Source organism: Branchiostoma floridae, chromosome 15 (assembly GCF_000003815.2).
Source record: "Branchiostoma floridae strain S238N-H82 chromosome 15, Bfl_VNyyK, whole genome shotgun sequence".
Taxonomy (NCBI): domain Eukaryota; kingdom Metazoa; phylum Chordata; class Leptocardii; order Amphioxiformes; family Branchiostomatidae; genus Branchiostoma; species Branchiostoma floridae.
In genome coordinates this window covers 6599580-6618930 of record NC_049993.1, presented here as the reverse complement: position 1 = coordinate 6618930, position 19351 = coordinate 6599580, and the positions used below count along the sequence as shown (strand labels likewise).

At 40.9% G+C, this 19351-nt stretch overlaps 2 protein-coding genes across 2 annotated transcripts; one reads left to right on the top strand and one right to left on the bottom strand.

Moving 5' to 3' along the window:
- Window positions 1-831: 831 nt before the first annotated feature.
- Window positions 832-9713, bottom strand: LOC118431321 (serine palmitoyltransferase 1-like). Its single transcript, XM_035842443.1, has 15 exons — window positions 9613-9713; window positions 8185-8292; window positions 6900-6994; window positions 6422-6515; window positions 5989-6061; window positions 5625-5757; window positions 4444-4573; window positions 4202-4291; window positions 3761-3868; window positions 3187-3282; window positions 2879-2975; window positions 2455-2509; window positions 1891-2005; window positions 1411-1484; window positions 832-1038 (listed from the first exon to the last, which is right to left on the bottom strand). Exons 1-15 carry the CDS (start codon window positions 9676-9678, stop codon window positions 948-950), a joined length of 1425 nt encoding a protein of 474 aa, XP_035698336.1. The 5' UTR covers window positions 9679-9713; the 3' UTR covers window positions 832-947.
- LOC118431320 (FGGY carbohydrate kinase domain-containing protein-like) lies at window positions 9644-19036 on the top strand. Its single transcript, XM_035842442.1, has 16 exons — window positions 9644-9780; window positions 10216-10418; window positions 10981-11092; window positions 11463-11614; window positions 11975-12063; window positions 13076-13191; window positions 13919-14047; window positions 14260-14363; window positions 14719-14826; window positions 15339-15400; window positions 15685-15841; window positions 16306-16380; window positions 16704-16824; window positions 16944-17038; window positions 17507-17568; window positions 18441-19036. Exons 2-16 carry the CDS (start codon window positions 10230-10232, stop codon window positions 18520-18522), a joined length of 1653 nt encoding a protein of 550 aa, XP_035698335.1. The 5' UTR covers window positions 9644-9780; window positions 10216-10229; the 3' UTR covers window positions 18523-19036.
- The last annotated feature ends 315 nt before the right edge of the window (window positions 19037-19351 follow it).

Genomic DNA, 19351 nt, shown 5'->3' with positions numbered 1-19351 from the left:
TAATTGTCTTCATTCATAGTTAGAGTATAAAAGACCTGTTTCTTCCAGATCTCTTCAGTGTCACTGACGAAGGATAGTGGATTCTATCCGAAACGTCTGACCGTTTCAAAACCATATCCAGTTGCTTGAGTAACTATTTTTGGCGTATCTCTATCACTTTAGTTAAGCCTGATCATTTTGTATTTTGAAACACATTCAAACTCTTAACAATTAAATAAGTTGAGTAAGCAACAATCTAAATGTTATTCCATCATGTCAACATTTATAGAAAAATGTTTTTCTGTTTAACAAAATCCTAACATATGCAAGAGAAATTTACTTAAATGTAACTTAAATTCAGTAATTACCCATCCAAAAAGATGGGTCATCAACTCACTAGCCAACACACAGAGGCTAGTATCTATATGTTTTGTTTGTTGTTTTCAGACTATACTAAAGTAGCACTACCAATTCTTGTGTACTATCATTGTCTACTTTGGATCATGTCCACCTCAGTATTAATAGGCAGGGAAAGTTACAGACCATACATTGTTTGTTTTGGAAGAGCTGATATTTCTTTCCACAGGTTACTTACTTGGCCATGACCATACATTGTGTTTATAAAAGACATTTCAAGTAGATAGGACAATATTTGATAGTGCTACATTAACACGTTTAGTTACTTGATCTTATTCAAGATGACTTGTACTTGTATGGAGCCTAGCTCTTGAGGCACAAAGCATAATCTCCAGGCAAAGCTTGCTGTGGCATATGATACTATCATAAGCTTGGGACCCCACTGTGGCATATGAAACTCCTCTGCTGGCTAAACTCCTTCCCAAGCTTACAATACTTTCTCATGCCACAGCAAGATCTGCCTGGAGATTAACAAAGCTCACAAAAACATTTGCAATTATTAATTTTGCTCACTAAGTTTGTTTTTCTAGTATACAGTAACAGGTGTTTCTTTACAAAACCATCTTGGCCACGTTTGTGATGACGGCGGTCGCGTGATCGATGTCGTCTTCTGTCAGCTCCACGTTCACAGCTACCCTGATGCTGGGGGCGGGAAAATAAGCGTGAAAAACAATTGATCAAGCTCTTCATATTTTACATTAAATCTTAAAGGATTAAAACATGTTTCTAGAAACCATTTAATCCTTACAAAACCACACAAACTTTCAGCACAATCTTTGTGTACTGTTCAAGTATATTTTTTGATGATCAAAATTCATAAGGTGGGGTCCAATAATTATACATTTTCACACTGGATCATCGATCAAGGTTAGATATCCAGGCTACACAACCGGATAAGATATGGAGGCTAATTCAAATGTTTCAAGGGACATTCATCACTCAAACTTGAATACAAGCGCAAGTGTGAACGGGGCCTTAGATCAGCGTAATAATAGAAAGGAGACGATGACCTACCTGGGAGGGGGCACCAGGTGTTCTTCCTGCTCCAGGTAACGTGCCACAGTCAGAGCCACACCCTGATTCATACACTGGAAGGAGTTTTATTTTCAACATGTCACCTACAGCTGAAACGCCTGGGTTCGCAGTCCATGTATATATTAACATGGATTCCCTGTGTTTAAGTACTGAATGCACTTATTGTTAACTGAATTTAACGGTTTGATACGTATACATGTATTGAAAATCCTAGAACTCAATCAAAATCCACAACTACAGATATGGTCATTGACTGAAAAGACCCACGGCAAAAACACTACTGTTTACAACTTTGGAGGAATTAAGGAAAGCTACATTTCAGCAAAATATTTTTCAGTCTATCTAGTTCTAACCACATGCTGGGTGTAATAATATTTTTTTTTTACAGATTTGACGTGCCAAAATTCCACTTTTAGTTTTAGTATTTTGGATAAAAAACTGAACCAAAATCTTTATTACCTCATTGCACATGGTCTCAAGTTTCTTCGTGTCTTCTGCACGACTAGACGGTGCTGCCAGTTGCAGGTGCATGATGGGGGATATGGGCTCTCCACAAACTTTCAGTCCAGGAATACTGTACCAACACAACACATCAGGTCAGAGGGCAAAAACAATGAAACAGTCAGAGGGCAGAAACAATGAAAAGGTCAAAGAACAGAAGCAACAAAATGGTCCAAGGGCAAAAGTAATGCAATGATGAGGTGAGTATACTGTAAATGCATTTAAGTTCGCGGGGATTTAATTTCGCGGTAGCGGGAAAAAGGACTTTTCGCGGTGGTTTTAAGTTCGCGGTAACACCATAGACTGCAGTCTAATATCATAATAGAAAAATGTTCGCGGTGGTTTTAATTTCGCGGTGAAGCGGTCACCGCGAAACCCGCGAACATTAATCCACCGCGAACATTTCTGCATTTACAGTAACTGAAAGGTCACATCAAAACATTCTATTGAAATGGGAGAAAGAAAATTATGGTCAAACGCCAGAATCAAAAGAAAGTTGAAAGAAACCTGTGTATGTCTTACCTTGACAACTTAGCATGTAGCCACTGGCATCTTGTCCTCAGCTCCTCAAATATACCTGAAGAACAGTGACACGTAGTGTTTGAATATTGTACAGTACAGTACCTGATTTATAGTTTGGAAATTTCTCTTACAACTCCTGTTCAATAAACTGGAAGTCAACCTTAGCTGCTACTTTGTGCCTCTTAAACCATTACTGAAACATAATACTGACTTAGATACAGCCAGGACAAGTTTGAGTGTTAGTACTACCAACTTTGTACCATCAGGTATGGTCAAACAACAGTACTTCTGCATAGGGCAAAGGTGTGACGATTATCAGCAGCCACATGTTGCCGTAAATGTGGCATATCATATAAAGTTTGATCATGAATATTATATACGAGTATCAAATCATTGTCCCACCCTAAACAAGGAAAGACCTTACCAGGTTTCTCTTCCATGATCCGGAGTGCCTCGGACGCTGCCACTGACAGCATGGGGGGGAGAGACGCTGAAAAACAGTAGCCCTGACCTGACAGGCGCTGGAGTGGGGTGGGGCAGGGAACATTTGTTGTTAAAAATAACTCTGTGATCAATCCATAAGATATGCCGAAAAGCAGTTACTCAAGCAACTGGATATAATTTTGGAAATGGTCAGACATTTCAGACAACCATTTGGTGTCTTTCATCAGTGACTATGGACCTCGTTTCCTTTGGACTATCAAAAATCTGTATCATTGAGGAAGCAATTACCTGATGGTCGATAACAAAGGAGTCTCCACAGCAGAAACCACCGATAGATGCCAGGGACATCTCCATGTTAGCACTGATCAGGTCGATGTCTTCTATCTGTCGAGGAAAATTATGACAAGGCCGACAATAACAGTTTTCCCAAGTCGTAAGTTTAATATATAAGACAATAAGTGTTTTCCCATGTTTTCCTGCTGGCATGATTTGACCTTATTAAAGTTAGCCTGAGCATCATCCTGGTTAGTTTACCAGGGCTCCAATTCTCACCCCTCAACAAGTATAGGAGCACCAGTAAACCAACCAGGCTGATACTCAGGCTACAATAACGAATAAGTAGAGTGGAGTAGAGTAAATCCAGGACTGGTATATATATATATAATTCTTCATTTTTCAAGTATGAACCCTTGATGAAAGTATTCATATCTTCCCAATATCTCATTACTAGAATGTTTTTTTAAGCAAAGACAACCCATAAAAAATCCATTCACAATAATCTCAATGAAACTGTCAACATACAAACAAACAAATAAAGCAAAAACAGTGCTAAGCCTTGTAAAAACAAGTCAAACCAACTCACAGGAACACCAAAGTGCTCTGTGACTCCCCTGCCGTTGTCTCCCAGTACTCCAAAGGACGCGCTCTCCTCGATAAAGATTCGGACTTTGTACTTGTACTTCAGTTCAACCTAGAATAAGAGAAGGCAAGCATGTAATTTTGCTTTTCTTTGTACATCGCATCATTTTCATTTACTAGTACCATTTACATGCTTGTGGTAAGCAGTTCGAAATGAAAGGCTGTCCTGTTTTGAAATGGTTTAACAGATTCTTAAACTGTACTAAACATGTGACTATTTCTCCTGAGGCCAATAACTGGCAACAACACATTTGGAAATCTAAGTATAAATTTTCATTTTCCGTGCCCTAAATAGCTGATTAGTATAAACTTATCAATTTAAAACAAAAGCACACACAGTACAAATGCTACAAGGTCAAAGCCAGTGTTTTGCTGCAGTACCAACCAATTTTGGCAGGGGGACAATGTCTCCATAGTTCATGTATATCCCCTCCACCAGAACAAACCTCCGGGTGACAGCAGCCTTCTTGGGATTCTACATGGAAAACAATATTCAACAACATTAATATATCAGCAAGCCTGGAATCAAACTTTCCTTCCAATGCAGCAATTCAATTTTTTTAATAGTTCTTTAACCTATCTTTATCAATGACTCACAGAAAAGAAGATTATCTAACATTCTCACACCTTCTTGTCATCCTTAGCCTGTTCCTTGAGAAGCCGCTCCAAGTCTTCCATGTCGTTGTGTTTGAAGTACACCACTTTACTGCGGGAGGCCAGCAGGCCTTTCTGGATGGCAAAGCAGGCTCCCTCATCACTGGAGGGTGGTAAGGGGGTTGCAGAAGGAGATTAACATAGCAGAAGGGGGTTAACATAGCAGAAGGAGGTTAACATAGCAGAAGGAGGTTAACATAGCAGAGGAAGATTAACATAGCAGAAGGAGTTTAACATAGCAGAAGGAGGTTAACATAGCAGAGGAAGATTAACATAGCAGAAGGAGTTTAACATAGCAGAAGGAGGTTAACATAGCAGAGGAAGATTAACATAGCAGAAGGAGTTTAACATAGCAGAAGGAGGTTAACATAGCAGAGGAAGATTAACATAGCAGAAGGAGTTTAACATAGCAGAAGGAGGTTAACATAGCAGAAGGAGGTTAACATAGCAGAAGGAGGTTAACCAGGGCTCTAGCCACCGTCCGTTTTTCCGTCAATTGACGGAAATTTGCTGCGTGTGACGGAAAAATTTTAAAACCAATCCGTCAACTTTGACGGACAAAAATCTGATAAAAGCTCCTTGGTGGAAGCTACAGGCGGCTTGGGGACGCCGTCCATGGCCGTAAAAGCCACACACTGTTTGTTTTGCTATTGTTATGATTGTTGATAATGTGTGTCGGTGCCCTTTCGCATACGATAATCTCATTAAAACCCGTTTTTCAAGGTCTCAGTTCAGTCTCTCTAACTCCTGGAATAGTGTTTTCGCGACAATGGGAATTGGCTGACGGAAAAAAATGTCAAGCTGGCTAGAGCCCTGAGGTTAACATACATGTACAAAGCATAAATTGTTTGTTTGATGACAAGTAACATTCTTACTTTTGTTTGTTTGATGACAAGTAACATTGTTACTTTTGTTTGTTTGATGACAAGTAACATTGTTACTTTTCATGGATTAGCAAAATAATTTACCAGTTGTACATGTTACTGTCTGAAACATCAGCAAAACAGGACAATATATTGCAATTGTTTTGAAAGTGTAAAGGAATATACCAAAATCAGTATTGCAATATTCTCAAGCAGATTTTGAATTTTAAGAAGATAAGGTCATATATACATGTAGATTAAACTTGGACAAAAAGCAAGAATGTGTCGTACCAGAAAACAATGTCGCCTCTTTTGGAGTAGGCTGGGATAGCACTGGCGATGGTGGCAAAGCCGTAGGCATAGAGGATGGCCTCTTCTGTTCTTGTGTACTTGGCAAGTTTATCTTCAAGGTCAAGGTGAACATCTGCAAGGAAAGGTGTTTAAGTGATGGAACCATTGTCATGTTTTTCTCACCTAGAAATAATTTTCCTTAAACTTTAAAGATCTGATACATTTTTTAGATAGATACTCTACCACGTCTTGGTCCTGAAACTCTTTTCTTTAGTCTGTGGTCTATAGTCATGATGATACCTTTGCTTATATAACGTTCTTCTCTAGCTTCAAAATGTATGTCATTTGTTAGTTTTAGACTTACCCACTGTTCCATAAAAGCCTCTGGGTCCACAGGATCCAACTCCGTACTTGTACAGAGCTGTGTTGGCAGCTTTCTACAAGGGACAAAAGACATAAAGACAAGTAAAGACATGTATAAATTGCCCAACAGAAAATGAAGTACACTAGATGCAAACAAAAGTATACTAGCTACAACTCTTCTTGTGTCTGTATTTAGTGTTTACAGCTCATCATATTTAATGTTAAAGCTTTTGTTCACTACTCAACACAACAAAGTAATGAACACATTGATGAGCAATTGAGTAACATGCCTGCAATGTGGATCCTGATAAAGCTTGATGAAGTTTGATTTATGAAGAGCACAGCAAACAAGGAAATAGAAACAACTTTAAGTAACAACGTCATTGATCCCGAAACTAGGGGCGTAGCATATAGATGTGCAGGCTTTGTCTCACCTCAATCCGTTTATTACCCAGCATGCCTAGGAAGTTGAGGGTGGCCAGGTTAAGGCACTCCTTCCCATCCACCACGACCTTTAACCCTGCTTTCCTGGAAACCACAACCAATCACAACACAGGATCATAATTATGTTTTTATTCTGTGAACAGTTCCAATAGAATTACTAATTTAAAAATTTGATTGTGCACATACATGCAGATTAGATGCCATTGTATGTACACTGGGCTCTGAATGCTAAATCTATATGCACTTTTGTGCACATAATCTTTTTACAATGGATTTACAGTGTAGGTTTACATACTAGTAGATAAATGTACACTAATATAAAGCATATATTTGACACTTAAGTAACAAAACCTACATTGCATTCTTTATTTCAAATGTTAAAGTTTGCGATAGAATTTCAAATCTAAGCAGGCAGTGACACCTATAGCTGCAGTACAAAGCAAATCAGTCAGAAAAGTCCCTACTGACCCAGACACGACCCGTGGGTGTAGTGCAGGGTGGTCTTCAGGGGTGTCTGGTACCAGTGGCTCTGGCTTCCATTCAGCCAACAGGTCTTCCTTCTCCTACAAATGGAGAAATATTACATTTATTCAAATTCTCCCTTAAACATTTGGAGATTGTGGTATAACAATACTTGCCTCCTCTTGACATGTCTAAAGACAAAGAAGTCTGCTGTTGCGAAGAGAAGCAGCTGACAGCATAAGGTATGTGATTGTCAATAAAGGTTAGACATCTGGAGGTAATAAGATATGCCAAAAAACTTACTCAAGCAACTGAATATGATTCTTAAACGTACAAATTTACTTGATATATTACAAATCAGGGCTCTAGCCAGCTCGAATTTTTTTTCCGTCAGCCGATTCCAGTCGTCGTGAAAACCGCGAAAACTTATTTTCCCATGACACTACAAAGTAGTAAATGTTGCCATTGAGACTGTGAAAAACCGGTTTTAATGAGATTATCGTATGCGATAGAGCGCCGACACACATTGTTAACAGCCATAACAATAGCAAAACAAACAGTGTGTGGCTTTTACGGCCGTGGACGGCATCCTAAAGCCGCCTATAGCTTCCACCAAAGATTTTTGTCCGTCGAGGTTGACGGATTGCTTTTAAAATTTTTCCGTCAGACGCAGCGAATTTCCGTCAATTGATGGAAAAACGGAAGCTGGCTAGAGCCCTGTTACAAATGTAATGGTATGTTAAGAATTAAGTAACTTATCACACAATCTAACACCCTTGGTTCTTTGACATCGTTTTAGCAAACATTCAACAAGAAGTAAAGATGAAAACAGTGTTTGATTCTAATAAATCTACCGTATATGACACTACTATAGCCAAATTGTCTAGAATCAACATTTCTACTGTAGATCCAATTGTTGTAGCCCATTTAATGATTTATCTTGTTTCAACATTTCTACCGTAAATCGGACTGTTTTTATACAGTGTTTGAATCCAATAGTTCTACTGAATACTGTAAATGCAGAAATTTTCGAGGTGGATTAATGTTCGCGGTTTTCGCGGTGACCACTTTACCGCAAACTTAAAACCACCGCGAACATTTTTCTGTTATGGTATCAGACTGCAGTCTATGGTGTTACCGCAAACTTAAATCCACCGCAAAAAGTCCCTTTTCCCGCTCCCGCGAAATTAAATCCCCGCGAACTTAAATGCATTTACAGTATGCAACTGTTTTAGCCTACTTTAGCCCAATATTTCTGCTGTAAATTAGGCTGTTTTAGCAGAGGTCTCACCTTCTCTGTGAGTTGTACCCTCTCCTGGATCCTGTAGCTCTTAGAGAACAGCAGGCCGATGATCCACACTATCAACAGCACCTCGATCACGATGTGGTACACTGGGGCCTGGGGGAGGAAACATTTCCATACTTTGATTGCAACAGATTACAGATAGATTTGTATTCTTGATCTGCTTAGATAAACCTTGTTTTAGAGACATTAACTGCTCCCACATACAAATAGGAAGCAAGAAGTTGACTCTACTCGGTAAGCTTTGATATTCCACTTTAAGTTTAAATGTCTAGAACTTAACTCGTAACGTTATGTACCAGGTAGCTTGTAACGATATGTTTTGCTTTAAAGGCGCCCAGAGCAGTTTTTAGAGCATTAAAATCAAAAATATTCTGGATGAGACAGTCAGTACGATATTGACATTTACTTCAACATAGTAGCACATTTTTAACATTATTTCGTACTTTCAGCGTTTAAAAGGACGCACAAACATGCCGCAAACGGACCCCTTTGATTTATTATATCCTACAATAAATCAGCACAGGATCGAGCCACTAACGGTTTCCCGTCGGTACTTTTCGGAGATTTTCGAACGCGTGAGGTCACCGAGCGAATTGAATCTGATTCGCCCGTTTGCAAATCGAAACCTTATTCGAACAAGTGACGACATCTCCGGAAGCGTTCATGACTCATCGGTCATGTTCGCGTGCGTTCTGAAAATTTGAAATAATGGCACATGCAGCGCTCGGATTTTCAATGAGTTCTCACCACCCAACGACGTCTCATCTTAGTTCAATGAAGGTCGATATGCATTGAGATAGTGTTATTTAACCTTACTGTATCTGAGTGTATATAAAAAATGACTTGAAAATTGAATTTGAAAAGACAAAAAAATTGCTCTGGGCGCCTTTAAGTAAAAAATTCATGTGTAACGGCAGTTACTGATCTTAATTGAAATTTCAAAGAAATTCTGATGACCAAACAATGAAGAAGGGCAGAAATAAAACTACAAACTGTAACTCTGAAAAACTGCCTTACTTCCATATTACCCACCCCTCACGATCGTTTTTGGTTTGTCCCTGACAACCCCTGCTAACGCGGCCGGCTGAGCACAACTTGGTTGGGTTGTTTCTTTGATTTGTTTGTTTTGAGAAACGACACAGCATAGCGGATATGTTGTGCTGGGGAGCTATCCGCTATATCATAATGGCTGATCTACAATCCGTTATGGTAAAAAACTTCGCAAGGCCAGGCCGGCCCCCAGGGTAACAACAGGGTGTAACAACAGGGTAGTAACGTAAAACCTCCTGTTGTGTAACGTCACTTTTCAGCGCCAATCGCTGCTCTATATGGCATCATACAAGTAAAACATGACACTGGCATAATAATACATCATATCATAAATGTGTAGAAGAATTTTCATGCGATATTCACCTGCAGAAAGGCCTGTACCATCTGCATCATGTACCACGGCTCCACCATCACGTCTTCCACCGCCATTTTGTTAGGTAAAGGGTGAAAGGTGAAAGGGTAACGTTCTCTGGCTGGCCAAAGGTCGTTTGGCGCGAAGTCAAACTTCGTTCGTGTTGGATTTGTGATATGGTAAGTAATAAGGACGTACTATTATAAGGTTAATCCCTATAGAAGAATAGAATAGATTGACTGATTGATGACATTGGCTGATTGATTCATTGATTGAAGTAATTGTTTCTTTCCCAGACTTAAAATTTGGGGATGATAACATATGGGACATAATCTAAAGCTTCATATAGTTGAAATAATTCATGATAACGTCACATGTTATCATAGCATAGCTATCATAATGATATGTGTTATCAACATTTATCATATCATATCATTGCATTAGATCACTCCTTTCAATGCATTTGCAACTCAGGCTGACATTGAAGGAATCAGTCACATTCAAGGAATATTTGATAGGTTATTAATCATTTGTTACGATTTAAGGGTTAATGTCCTCTAAGTGTGTTTCTTCATAAATGGACTACAAGAGCTTTCAATTCAATTATTTTCCAGCCCTGTAGTTTAGTATGGGTGACGCGGAACGGTACTATGTTGGAGTGGATGTAGGTACGGGTAGTGCACGTGCGGCACTCGTAGACGGAATAGGACGGGTACGGTCCACGGCAGAACATCCCATCCAAACATGGAACCCACAACCAGACTTCTACCAGCAGTCATCAGAGGACATCTGGACTGCCTGTTGCACGGTCGTCAAGGTGATACAGGATTCTTTAGAAATCATCTGACTTTTAGGGTAGCAAAAAGTGCATTAGTATTCATTGTCTTCATTATTCTTCCTCTTTGCAGAACGTTCAGCATTTATGAAGTTCCATTCCTTAAAGGGATCAAGACAAATTTTGTCACTCTACCAACTTGGTCCAGTTAAAACTTGGCCAAATGTCCTGGTCAACTCAGACCGACATCCACGTGTCAACTTAGCCCATCATGGCCAGGGTTAGGGCTTGGGTTGAGTTAAGATTTTAGGATAAGGTTAGGATGCTAGGCTGAGTTGCATCCAACGTCTATCCTATAGCAATAGTCGATCTCCGTTGTTTTCCAAATTTTAAGGCTGCCATGTTGGTATCTGTTACAATAGACTGTACCAGACCTGGACAAGGACCACAAAATTTTGGACTGGTCACTCCCCAAAGCTAGGAAATTTTTGTACTTGAGGACCACTCATGACACTTGTATAAAGATTCACTTTAGACATGAAATACTGGCAATGGAAAAAGAAGAACTTAAAACAATCAGGTGTGTGATTTCTGCCACGTGCAGAAGGTGACCTCAACAGTGGATGTGACCCTGGTCCGTGGAGTTGGGTTTGATGCAACATGTTCACTGGTCCTGCTGGACACGGAGGGCAACCCTCTCACAGTCAGCAAGTCAGGTATGATTCAACAACTTCAGCAACTAAAAAAGATAAAGAAAAAACAAGAAAACAGTCATCATGATATAATTTGGACTGTCAAGACAAATTTGGAAGCTTTTTGAAGTTTTACAAATATTGTCTATCTGTCAATAATGGCTTCATCAGGTAAATAATAGATAAACAAGGCTCTTTTCATACAAATGAAAAGTTAATCTTAAATGTTCTTCACACTACAGCAGCGACAACAACCTGCACACAGTGTTAAGCAAGTCAGTACTGTATTAGCTTGAGAATGGTTACAGTCACTGAAACATTGCTAGAGTAATCTCTAGTCCGTTGGTTGTGGAAAAGATCTTTGTTAATTTGTATCATCTGATTCCCTGCTCAGGCGAGAATGAGCAGAACATTGTCCTATGGATGGACCATCGAGCCACGAAGCAGGCAGAGAGAATAAACGCTACCCATCATGCCGTACTGAAATATGTAGGCGGAGCAATCTCTCCAGAAATGGCACCCCCCAAACTACTCTGGCTAAAAGAGGTAACATCATACATATTTGTGTATTCAGCTAGGGAAATTTAGCTCCATGGGAATTGTTGACTTGAGTTTTAACATTGCCGTTTTTTCTGCAGCTTTTTTTATTGTTATGGTCCTTAACTTACAACCATTGGCACCACGAAGCATTTTCATATCTTGACGGAAAGACAGGATTCTGTTCTCCAATGTCAATCTTTTACAATGTAGAAAGCACCAAGCACATTTAAGAGCCTGATGCAAGTTTTATGCTGGTTGAGCCATGATCTATTGTTTTCTTTTCTCACTGGTGATTTGCTGTAACAGTTAAATGTTGTCATTATAATGCAGATTACATTAGATTCTGAATCTTTTGTCCATGAACAGAATATTGGTGAGGCATGCTGGGACAAGGCAGGTCACATGTTTGAGTTACCTGACTATCTGACATGGAGGGCTACAGGAAGTACTTCCAGGTCAGATTGACATTGTTTCCTGTGTGTCAAAGTGCTTTCTGTAAATTTTGTTCTGTCATCTTGAATTTTTAGGAAACCTGTAATGAGTCATAATAGACTCTTCAGTTGCAGATGACACACTTTTAGACCTGCATTCATGCCAGCAACAGACACATGTGTGTTTCTTGTGTGTGGATGGTGTTCAGAACCAGGAACAGGTCTGTTTGCATATGCGTATTGATGGTGCTCAGCACCAAGGACAGGTCTGTTTGTGTGTAGCTTGTGTTCAGGACCAAAGACAGGTATGTTCCAACATTTGTGTGAATGGTGTTCAGCACCAAGGACAGGTATGTTTACCTGTGTGTCGATGGTGTTCATCAGCACCAGGGACAGGTGTGTTAACCTGTGCGTGGATGGTGCTTAGCACCAAGGACAGGTATGTTTGTCTGTGTGTGGATGGAGTTACGCACCAGAGATATGTGTGTTTACCTGTGTGTGGATGGTGTTCCGCACCAGGGACAGGTGTGTTTAACTGTATGTGGATGATATTCAGCACCAAGGACAGGTATGTTTACCTGTGTGTAGATGGTGTTCAGCACCAGGGACAGGTATGTTTGCATATGTGTATTGATGGTATTCAGCACCAAGGACAGATCTGTTTGTGTGTGGATGGTGTTCAGCACCATGGACATGTATGTTTACTTGTGTGTGGGTGCTCGACTCCAACCCAAAGCAGGCAGGATGGCGTCGCCCACGGGGGGCGCCCCGCACCCGCTGGATGGACGTGGTGACCCGAGATCTGCGCAGCACTAACATCACCCTCCACCAGGCGCAGCTTGCAGCGACAAACAGAGGATGGTGGAGGTCCCTAGTGAATTCAGTTGGCTCCACGCACCATGTGCAGGAGGACGAGTGAGTGAGTGAGTGAGTGGGTTCTGTTAACCACCAGAAACAAATCTGTTTTCCTGTACAAACTCTAGAAACCAACTCCAAACCTGTCCCTAACATCTTCTTCCTGTCTATTCTATTCCAGGTCCCTGTGCAGCCTGGTCTGCAAGTGGACGTACTCTGCATCTGAAGAGTGGAGCGACAGTTTCTGGCAGGAGATTGGACTGGCAGATCTTCTTTCAGATAAATATGCAAAAATTGGTATTGAGTTGAACTCGCATAAGATTTTCTCTGCAGTGATAGTAAAATGAAAGTGGCACATGGTGCTTAAACTAAAGTTGTTGAGTTTGATTGATGTTTGATGAGGTAATCCCTTCTTACAAAGTTCCAGAACTTAATGATTGATGAAGACTTTTCAGCGCCAATGGTAGTATAGTTTTGTGCAGTACAGCTGTGTACCTAAAACTAAAAGTATTACATGTATCAGGTACAATCCTCCTAGCTCGCATGCTGTGAGTAATTGGCTAGTTGGGTAACCTTGACTGAGTTACGTTAGTTCACCTTTATCTCCGAGGAAACCTATATCCGTTGTTATTAAAAAAGTGTTCTTAAGGATAGCGAGTTGACCGACAGTGGTTTCAAACTTCTACATTTTGAAAGTAGTGCAATTTGAAACCACCGCTCGTTGACTCGCTATGGTAGTTATATACAAATGTACTGTTTTTAAAAACAATGGATATAGGTTTTGTAGGTTAAACTGTACACTACATCCCATTGTATCTGGTCATTAAACAATTCTATCCAATATTCCTGGGCTTTACAATGGAAATCAACACATTTCCTTTCAACTAAGTAAAAACGGTACAATTCATTGTTTATCTTAAGGCCTTTCACCCACTTGGAACAACGGATATAGGTAACCTTGTGGATAAAGGTGAACTAGCTTTACCAGTCAGTTACAATTATGTTGTTATTCCTCTCCCCACAGGCTGTGAAGTGCAGTCGCCTGGTGAGAGGGTAGGAAAGGGGCTGACCAAGTCTGCTGCTGTAGAGCTGGGGCTAGTGGAGGGTACAGCTGTGGGGACCTCACTCATTGATGCACACGCAGGAGGACTAGGTACTTAACTTAACAGAATTTAGAATTTCCTGAGTTTTCTTTAGCTGTGTCATGTCATCCACCCCCCCCCCCTACGATGCCCCGTGCGGGGCCATTTGGGGGTATATATATGTAGATGATGTAGATGTTTTAATGATGTAGTAACATGCTGTGTGGAACAATTTTGATAAAACTTTTTGTTGCCAGTTCTAGAGCAGTGCAATCTCTTTCAGGAATGGTTGGTGCAGATGTCAAAGGTCATGGCCTTCCCTGTGAAAATCAGCCAATCACAGCTCGACTCTCCCTCATATGTGGCACATCCTCCTGTCATATGGCAGTAAGTGAATTTAATTTTAGATCCCAACTTAAGTCATAATAAGTAGACAGTTGCTCCAACTGTTTCTCATTCAACCATTCTGTTATTGTTATTTCTCATTGTTATTGGGCGGGCCGACTACTCCCTCTTCGCAGCCAGAGGCTGAATTGCGAGAAGCTTACAATAGGTGGCGCCACTCAGGTGACCTCAATATGACAGTAATTGCCCCAGGTGTAGCCATGGGACTGTAGGGTCTGGACCACTCATGCCAGGAAGGACCTTACTCTTTTTGATGAGTTTGGTGGGATCTTTAATGTGCTAATCTTAAAGCATTAAGGAGGACCAAGCCTGACCTTGACTATTTCCTGACCTCCAGCTCAGTAAGGATGCCATCTTTGTGCCAGGAGTGTGGGGACCTTACTTCTCTGCTATGGTTCCGGGCCTCTGGCTCAGCGAGGGAGGGCAGAGCGCAACAGGAAAAGTGGTAATTACCAGATGTAACAGTGGGGGTTGAAGTAGCGCTAACTGACCATGCCAAACGCCTGTCAGGCTTTGGGGTCAGTCAGTTACGCTGCTTGTGTTGTGATTTTGAGGACCCGGGTTCGATTCCTGGGTCAGTCAGGATATTTGTATATATTGTTTCTTTCTGTTCTACTCGCCCCTCTTGTTGTTTCACAAAACAGACTTTCAAAACATTTTATCCATCTCAGAAAATGAAAAAAAAATCAGCTGGAATATGACCGTCTTCAGGATGACTGACTCCAATAAAGGGTCAAAGGTACCCAGAAGTCTGCACTACTGTACAGAGTGAAGAAGATATTGATGGCTTTAATTGCTGCTACTTATTTAATCATAACATGAGATTGACAATGAAGTAAGCTTAACTTAGCTTGCTGTATGAAAGTGACAATCACAGGTACATAAGTAGATATGTCTGGTACAAATTCATTGGTAAAAGTCCCCATCCATTTATAGACAACTCTTATACTTTGGCAGATAGACCATGTTGTAGAGACCCATGCTGCCTTTCCAGAACTCAAGGAGAAGGCAAACAGCAGGTAGCAATTATCATTATACCTTTGTATTTTATAGCATTATTTTTTCTTTACAATTTTAGAAGTTCTTCCATTTGATCTGTACAACTTTGTACCCACACCTTCTACAACATGTGCACTGTATATTGTGATATGTTCTCATGTTGCTATACTCATGGCCCCACAGTGACTTTTCCTTCATTCCTCAACTGTCTTCTTGCTGCCTTACCTCTTAATCCATTTAGATATGGTGCCAAACAGCTTCCATAGTATGCTGATGATTAATAACAGTCTGTTTTTTTTCACAGTGGCAAGTCTGTCTATGAATACCTGAACACGTACCTTGACAGTCTGGCATCAGACAAGCACCTCTCCTCACCAGCCACCCTAGCCAGCGGTCTCCAGGTGTGGCCAGATTACCATGGCAACAGGTCACCCCTTGCCGACCCCTCCCTTACTGGCATGGTAAGATTCTGCATCTACATTTTTTTCTTTTCCTTTCCTTTATTCCATTTTTCATGCTTGATGTATATGATACTCCAAACAAGTTACAGCAGATTGAAAAGCACCAAATTGCAACTGAATGACTACCTCAAGGATAATGAAAAAATTGGTACAGTATCAAAAACAAATACTTGGGTGTGAAGATGAAAATATCTTGAGAAGTTAACTCAATGTTTCCATTCTGTCAGCCTGCAACTTTTATCTAAAAATGCATCAATTGCCACCAGTCCAGTGGATTTTGTTGATGCTCTGTTCATTCAGCACCAAGGACAGCAAAGGAGGTGTAGCATTGTAAGGCTGATGTAGGGTGAAATTCAAAGCATCTCAGTTTCTATATCTAGGATGATAAGATGAAGATAATGTTATACATTTGTTGGTATGCAATAATATACAATAAATGGTTTGAAAGGAGGTTTTGTTTGCAGATCTGTGGTCTCCGTTTGAGTGCCGGCCTTGAAGACCTTGCACTCCTGTACCTGGCCACAGTGCAGGCCCTGGCAGTGAGTTCTCCATTCAAATCTTATACAATGCAGTACAAACATATATTGTATGAAGGAAACGTTATTTTGTTCTATTTCTCTGTCATCTTTAGTCTGGGACTCTCGAGATTTTATAGTACATGTACATGTATTGTAAGTCTCAAGTCCCAAGTGGTTTTATTTGAACATATCAGATGACAGATCCTTTTCCAGTATGACAGATCATATCGTGTCAAAAACTGGACTGTGTATTGTACCTAAGTAATACTGGTGTAAACTGGGTGTACGATGATGATGATGATGATGATGGCTCAATCCATATATTATTCCATCTTCTAATCCAGTACGGCACCAGACACATCCTGGAGGCCCTGCAGGGGGCTGGGCATGACATCACCACCCTGTTCATGTGTGGGGGGCTCAGCAAGAATCCGCTGTTTGTACAGACTCATGCTGATGTCACAGGTCAGAGGTCACATGCATTCTGAATGATCCTTTTTCATAATGCGTATTTCATGCTATTTTGGTCATCTTAGGACTGTTTTATTCTCATTTTCTTAATCTCAATTATTTTTTTACCCCAGGCCTGCCTGTAGTTCTTCCTGCAGAGCCTGAATCAGTGCTGATTGGAGCAGCTATTCTGGGAGCCTACGCTTCAGGGGACTTTTCAACTATACAGGTCAGACCTGGTCAACAGACACCTCAGTCGTTTGTTTGTTTGTCAGCCTTTATCTATTTGTGATTGACCTGGAGGGGATGGTCACGATGGTCAGATTACAGGGCAGAACAAATCAAAGGAAATTCCGCACTTGTCAAAAAGAATGGCCAGAAAGTAATCACAATGTAGCCTGACTAAAATCGCGCCCCTAGCGGCCGGCCCTACGATTGCCGCCACCTCGGGGAGGGGGTCATTAAGCCCAGCCAGCGAGAGCTTGTGTAAACACAGGCTAATCACAATGCAGCTTGTAGAAATACTGTAAAACAGTAAAACAGAACTTATTCGTTTTGACCTGATGCTGTTTGCAGACTCACGTTTAAAAACAAAAGCATTGATTGTCTTAAGATGTAGATTAAAATCATGTCAATGATCTCTTAAAGTATGTTTATTTAGATTTCGTTGGTCATGCTGGTGTTTTAACATTTCCAGAGTGCAATGGGCTGCATGGCTAAGGTTGGGTCAGTGATACGACCGAGACTACAGGACAAAAGGTAACGTCTTATGTGCTATTTTGTCAATCAATCAATCAGCCGCGGGCATCAGGGGAGATGCATAGCGGCTGTAGACATGTCCCTCCAAGATGTTCTGTTTTCAGCCAGAGTTCTCCAGTCAGATCTGCTGACCCCTGTGGTGTCCAGCACATTGAAGACTTGGTCCTCCCATCTGCTCCTAGGACGGCCTCTGGGGCGCCTCCAAGTTGAATCTGGAACTGAGGTGATCAATTTGATCACTTCCTGGGTCGGTGTTGCTCTGGAGATGTGTCCCAGAAGGTTAAGCTGGTACTTGGTGATCTTCTGGCTGACCGGGATCTGGTTTGTTGTGTGGCGTACTACTTCGTTGGTGACATGGTCCTGCCAGCGGATGCCCTCGATGTTTCTAAGGCACTGTGAATCGAAGGAGTCCAGTTTCTGTTTCAGTGACTTGGTGAGGGTCCATGACTCGGCTCCATACAGGAGCACTGAAAGAACCAGAGTGTTGTACATTTTGTCTCCTGCAAAAACTGATTGTCTACTAGTATTCTCTACGAGCTGAGTATCATAAGTCCCGTAGCCATTGTGGATGCCTCCATGCAAAGTTTGCTCCTCAAAACTTCATGAGCAGTTTTCAAGGCTGTACAGACACATTCCATAGTAATTACTTACTTAGTACTTAGTACTTATGTCTTCCTATGCCGTGAGGCACATTGGGCAGCAAGTAGTTGCTTGTCATTTAATTGCTGTCCAGGAAAAAAGAGTTGGATGCATCCGTAGGCCCAGCAGATTGACTAACATGTCCTTTATTTTCACACTAGTGGCTTTTTGACACTACAGAGGACTCTGATGTCAACCAGATTTAACTGAGTATGATAATTCTTCCTCTACAGGTATCATGACAAGAAGTATGCTGTGTTCCTAAAGATGGTGGAGAACCAGAGAGAATATGCCAGCATCATGTCTAGTACTTAAGTTGATACCAATAGTATGGTACTGTATTGTGGTATCGAGAACTGATGAACTCACAAGGAAAATTTTAAATGCAGTCAAACTTCTTTTATAGACATGTGAGGGATAGAGATAAAGTCTTTGTTTCGTAGAAGTTTAATAGATGGTCAATAAAATTGCTCGGACTGATTCATAAATATGTACAGATAAAAATATTATGATGATAATAAAACAAGCAGACATAATGAGGCCCATTGGCTCAGTCAAACATACGTGTTCTTCATTATTGTAATAATAATTGCGCTGATCAACCAATATGAACTAGAAAGGTAACATTTGCTTGGTTAATACATAGTACTTATACCTTTTCATGGTCTGGCCTAACAAAGCACTGCCCTGTTAATTCTTACTCAAGCACATATGGTGACCAGCCCCTCCAGCTCTGTCCTACCACTTGCTACACATGTAATTGGAAAGGGGCAAGGTTAAATCAAGTGCAGCCTGCCCCTGTGAGGAAGACCCCCAAACCCTACATCACCTCCTACAGAGCTGCAAACTCTGCCCAACCTGCATCTACAGCAACCTCCGAGAGGCCAACATTGCTGCCCGAAGATGGATCCATTGGTGGAGTGATAAGATGTGATGATGATGAATGTATTAAAGTTGGTTGAACCAAGGAGAAAAGCTCCTTGGTTGAACAAACAGCACAGGGTGTTTGCTACACCAACAATAATCATGGTGAAATTGGTCCATGTCATTGACCAGATGGAATTCAAGACAGGGAGCAAAAACATCAAGTTTAACTGGATTAGAAGAGGGTCTGCATGGGGGGTCCCAACAACGATTTACGCTG

What these genes read in the sequence shown, in the direction of transcription:
- LOC118431320 (XM_035842442.1), top strand. Translation starts at nt 10,230, where the DNA reads ATGGGTGACGCGGAACGGTACTATGTTGGAGTGGATGTAGGTACGGGT. An exon ending in AACTACTCTGGCTAAAAGAG is followed by an intron (nt 11,615 to 11,974) that starts GTAACATCATAC and finishes GTCCATGAACAG; the next exon opens with AATATTGGTGAGGCATGCTG. An exon ending in GGGACTTTTCAACTATACAG is followed by an intron (nt 17,039 to 17,506) that starts GTCAGACCTGGT and finishes TAACATTTCCAG; the next exon opens with AGTGCAATGGGCTGCATGGC.
- LOC118431321 (XM_035842443.1), bottom strand. Translation starts at nt 9,678, where the DNA reads ATGGCGGTGGAAGACGTGATGGTGGAGCCGTGGTACATGATGCAGATG. An exon ending in GGGTACAACTCACAGAGAAG is followed by an intron (nt 6,995 to 8,184) that starts GTGAGACCTCTG and finishes CTCCATTTGTAG; the next exon opens with GAGAAGGAAGACCTGTTGGC. An exon ending in CTACATGCTAAGTTGTCAAG is followed by an intron (nt 2,006 to 2,454) that starts GTAAGACATACA and finishes GTGTTGGTACAG; the next exon opens with TATTCCTGGACTGAAAGTTT.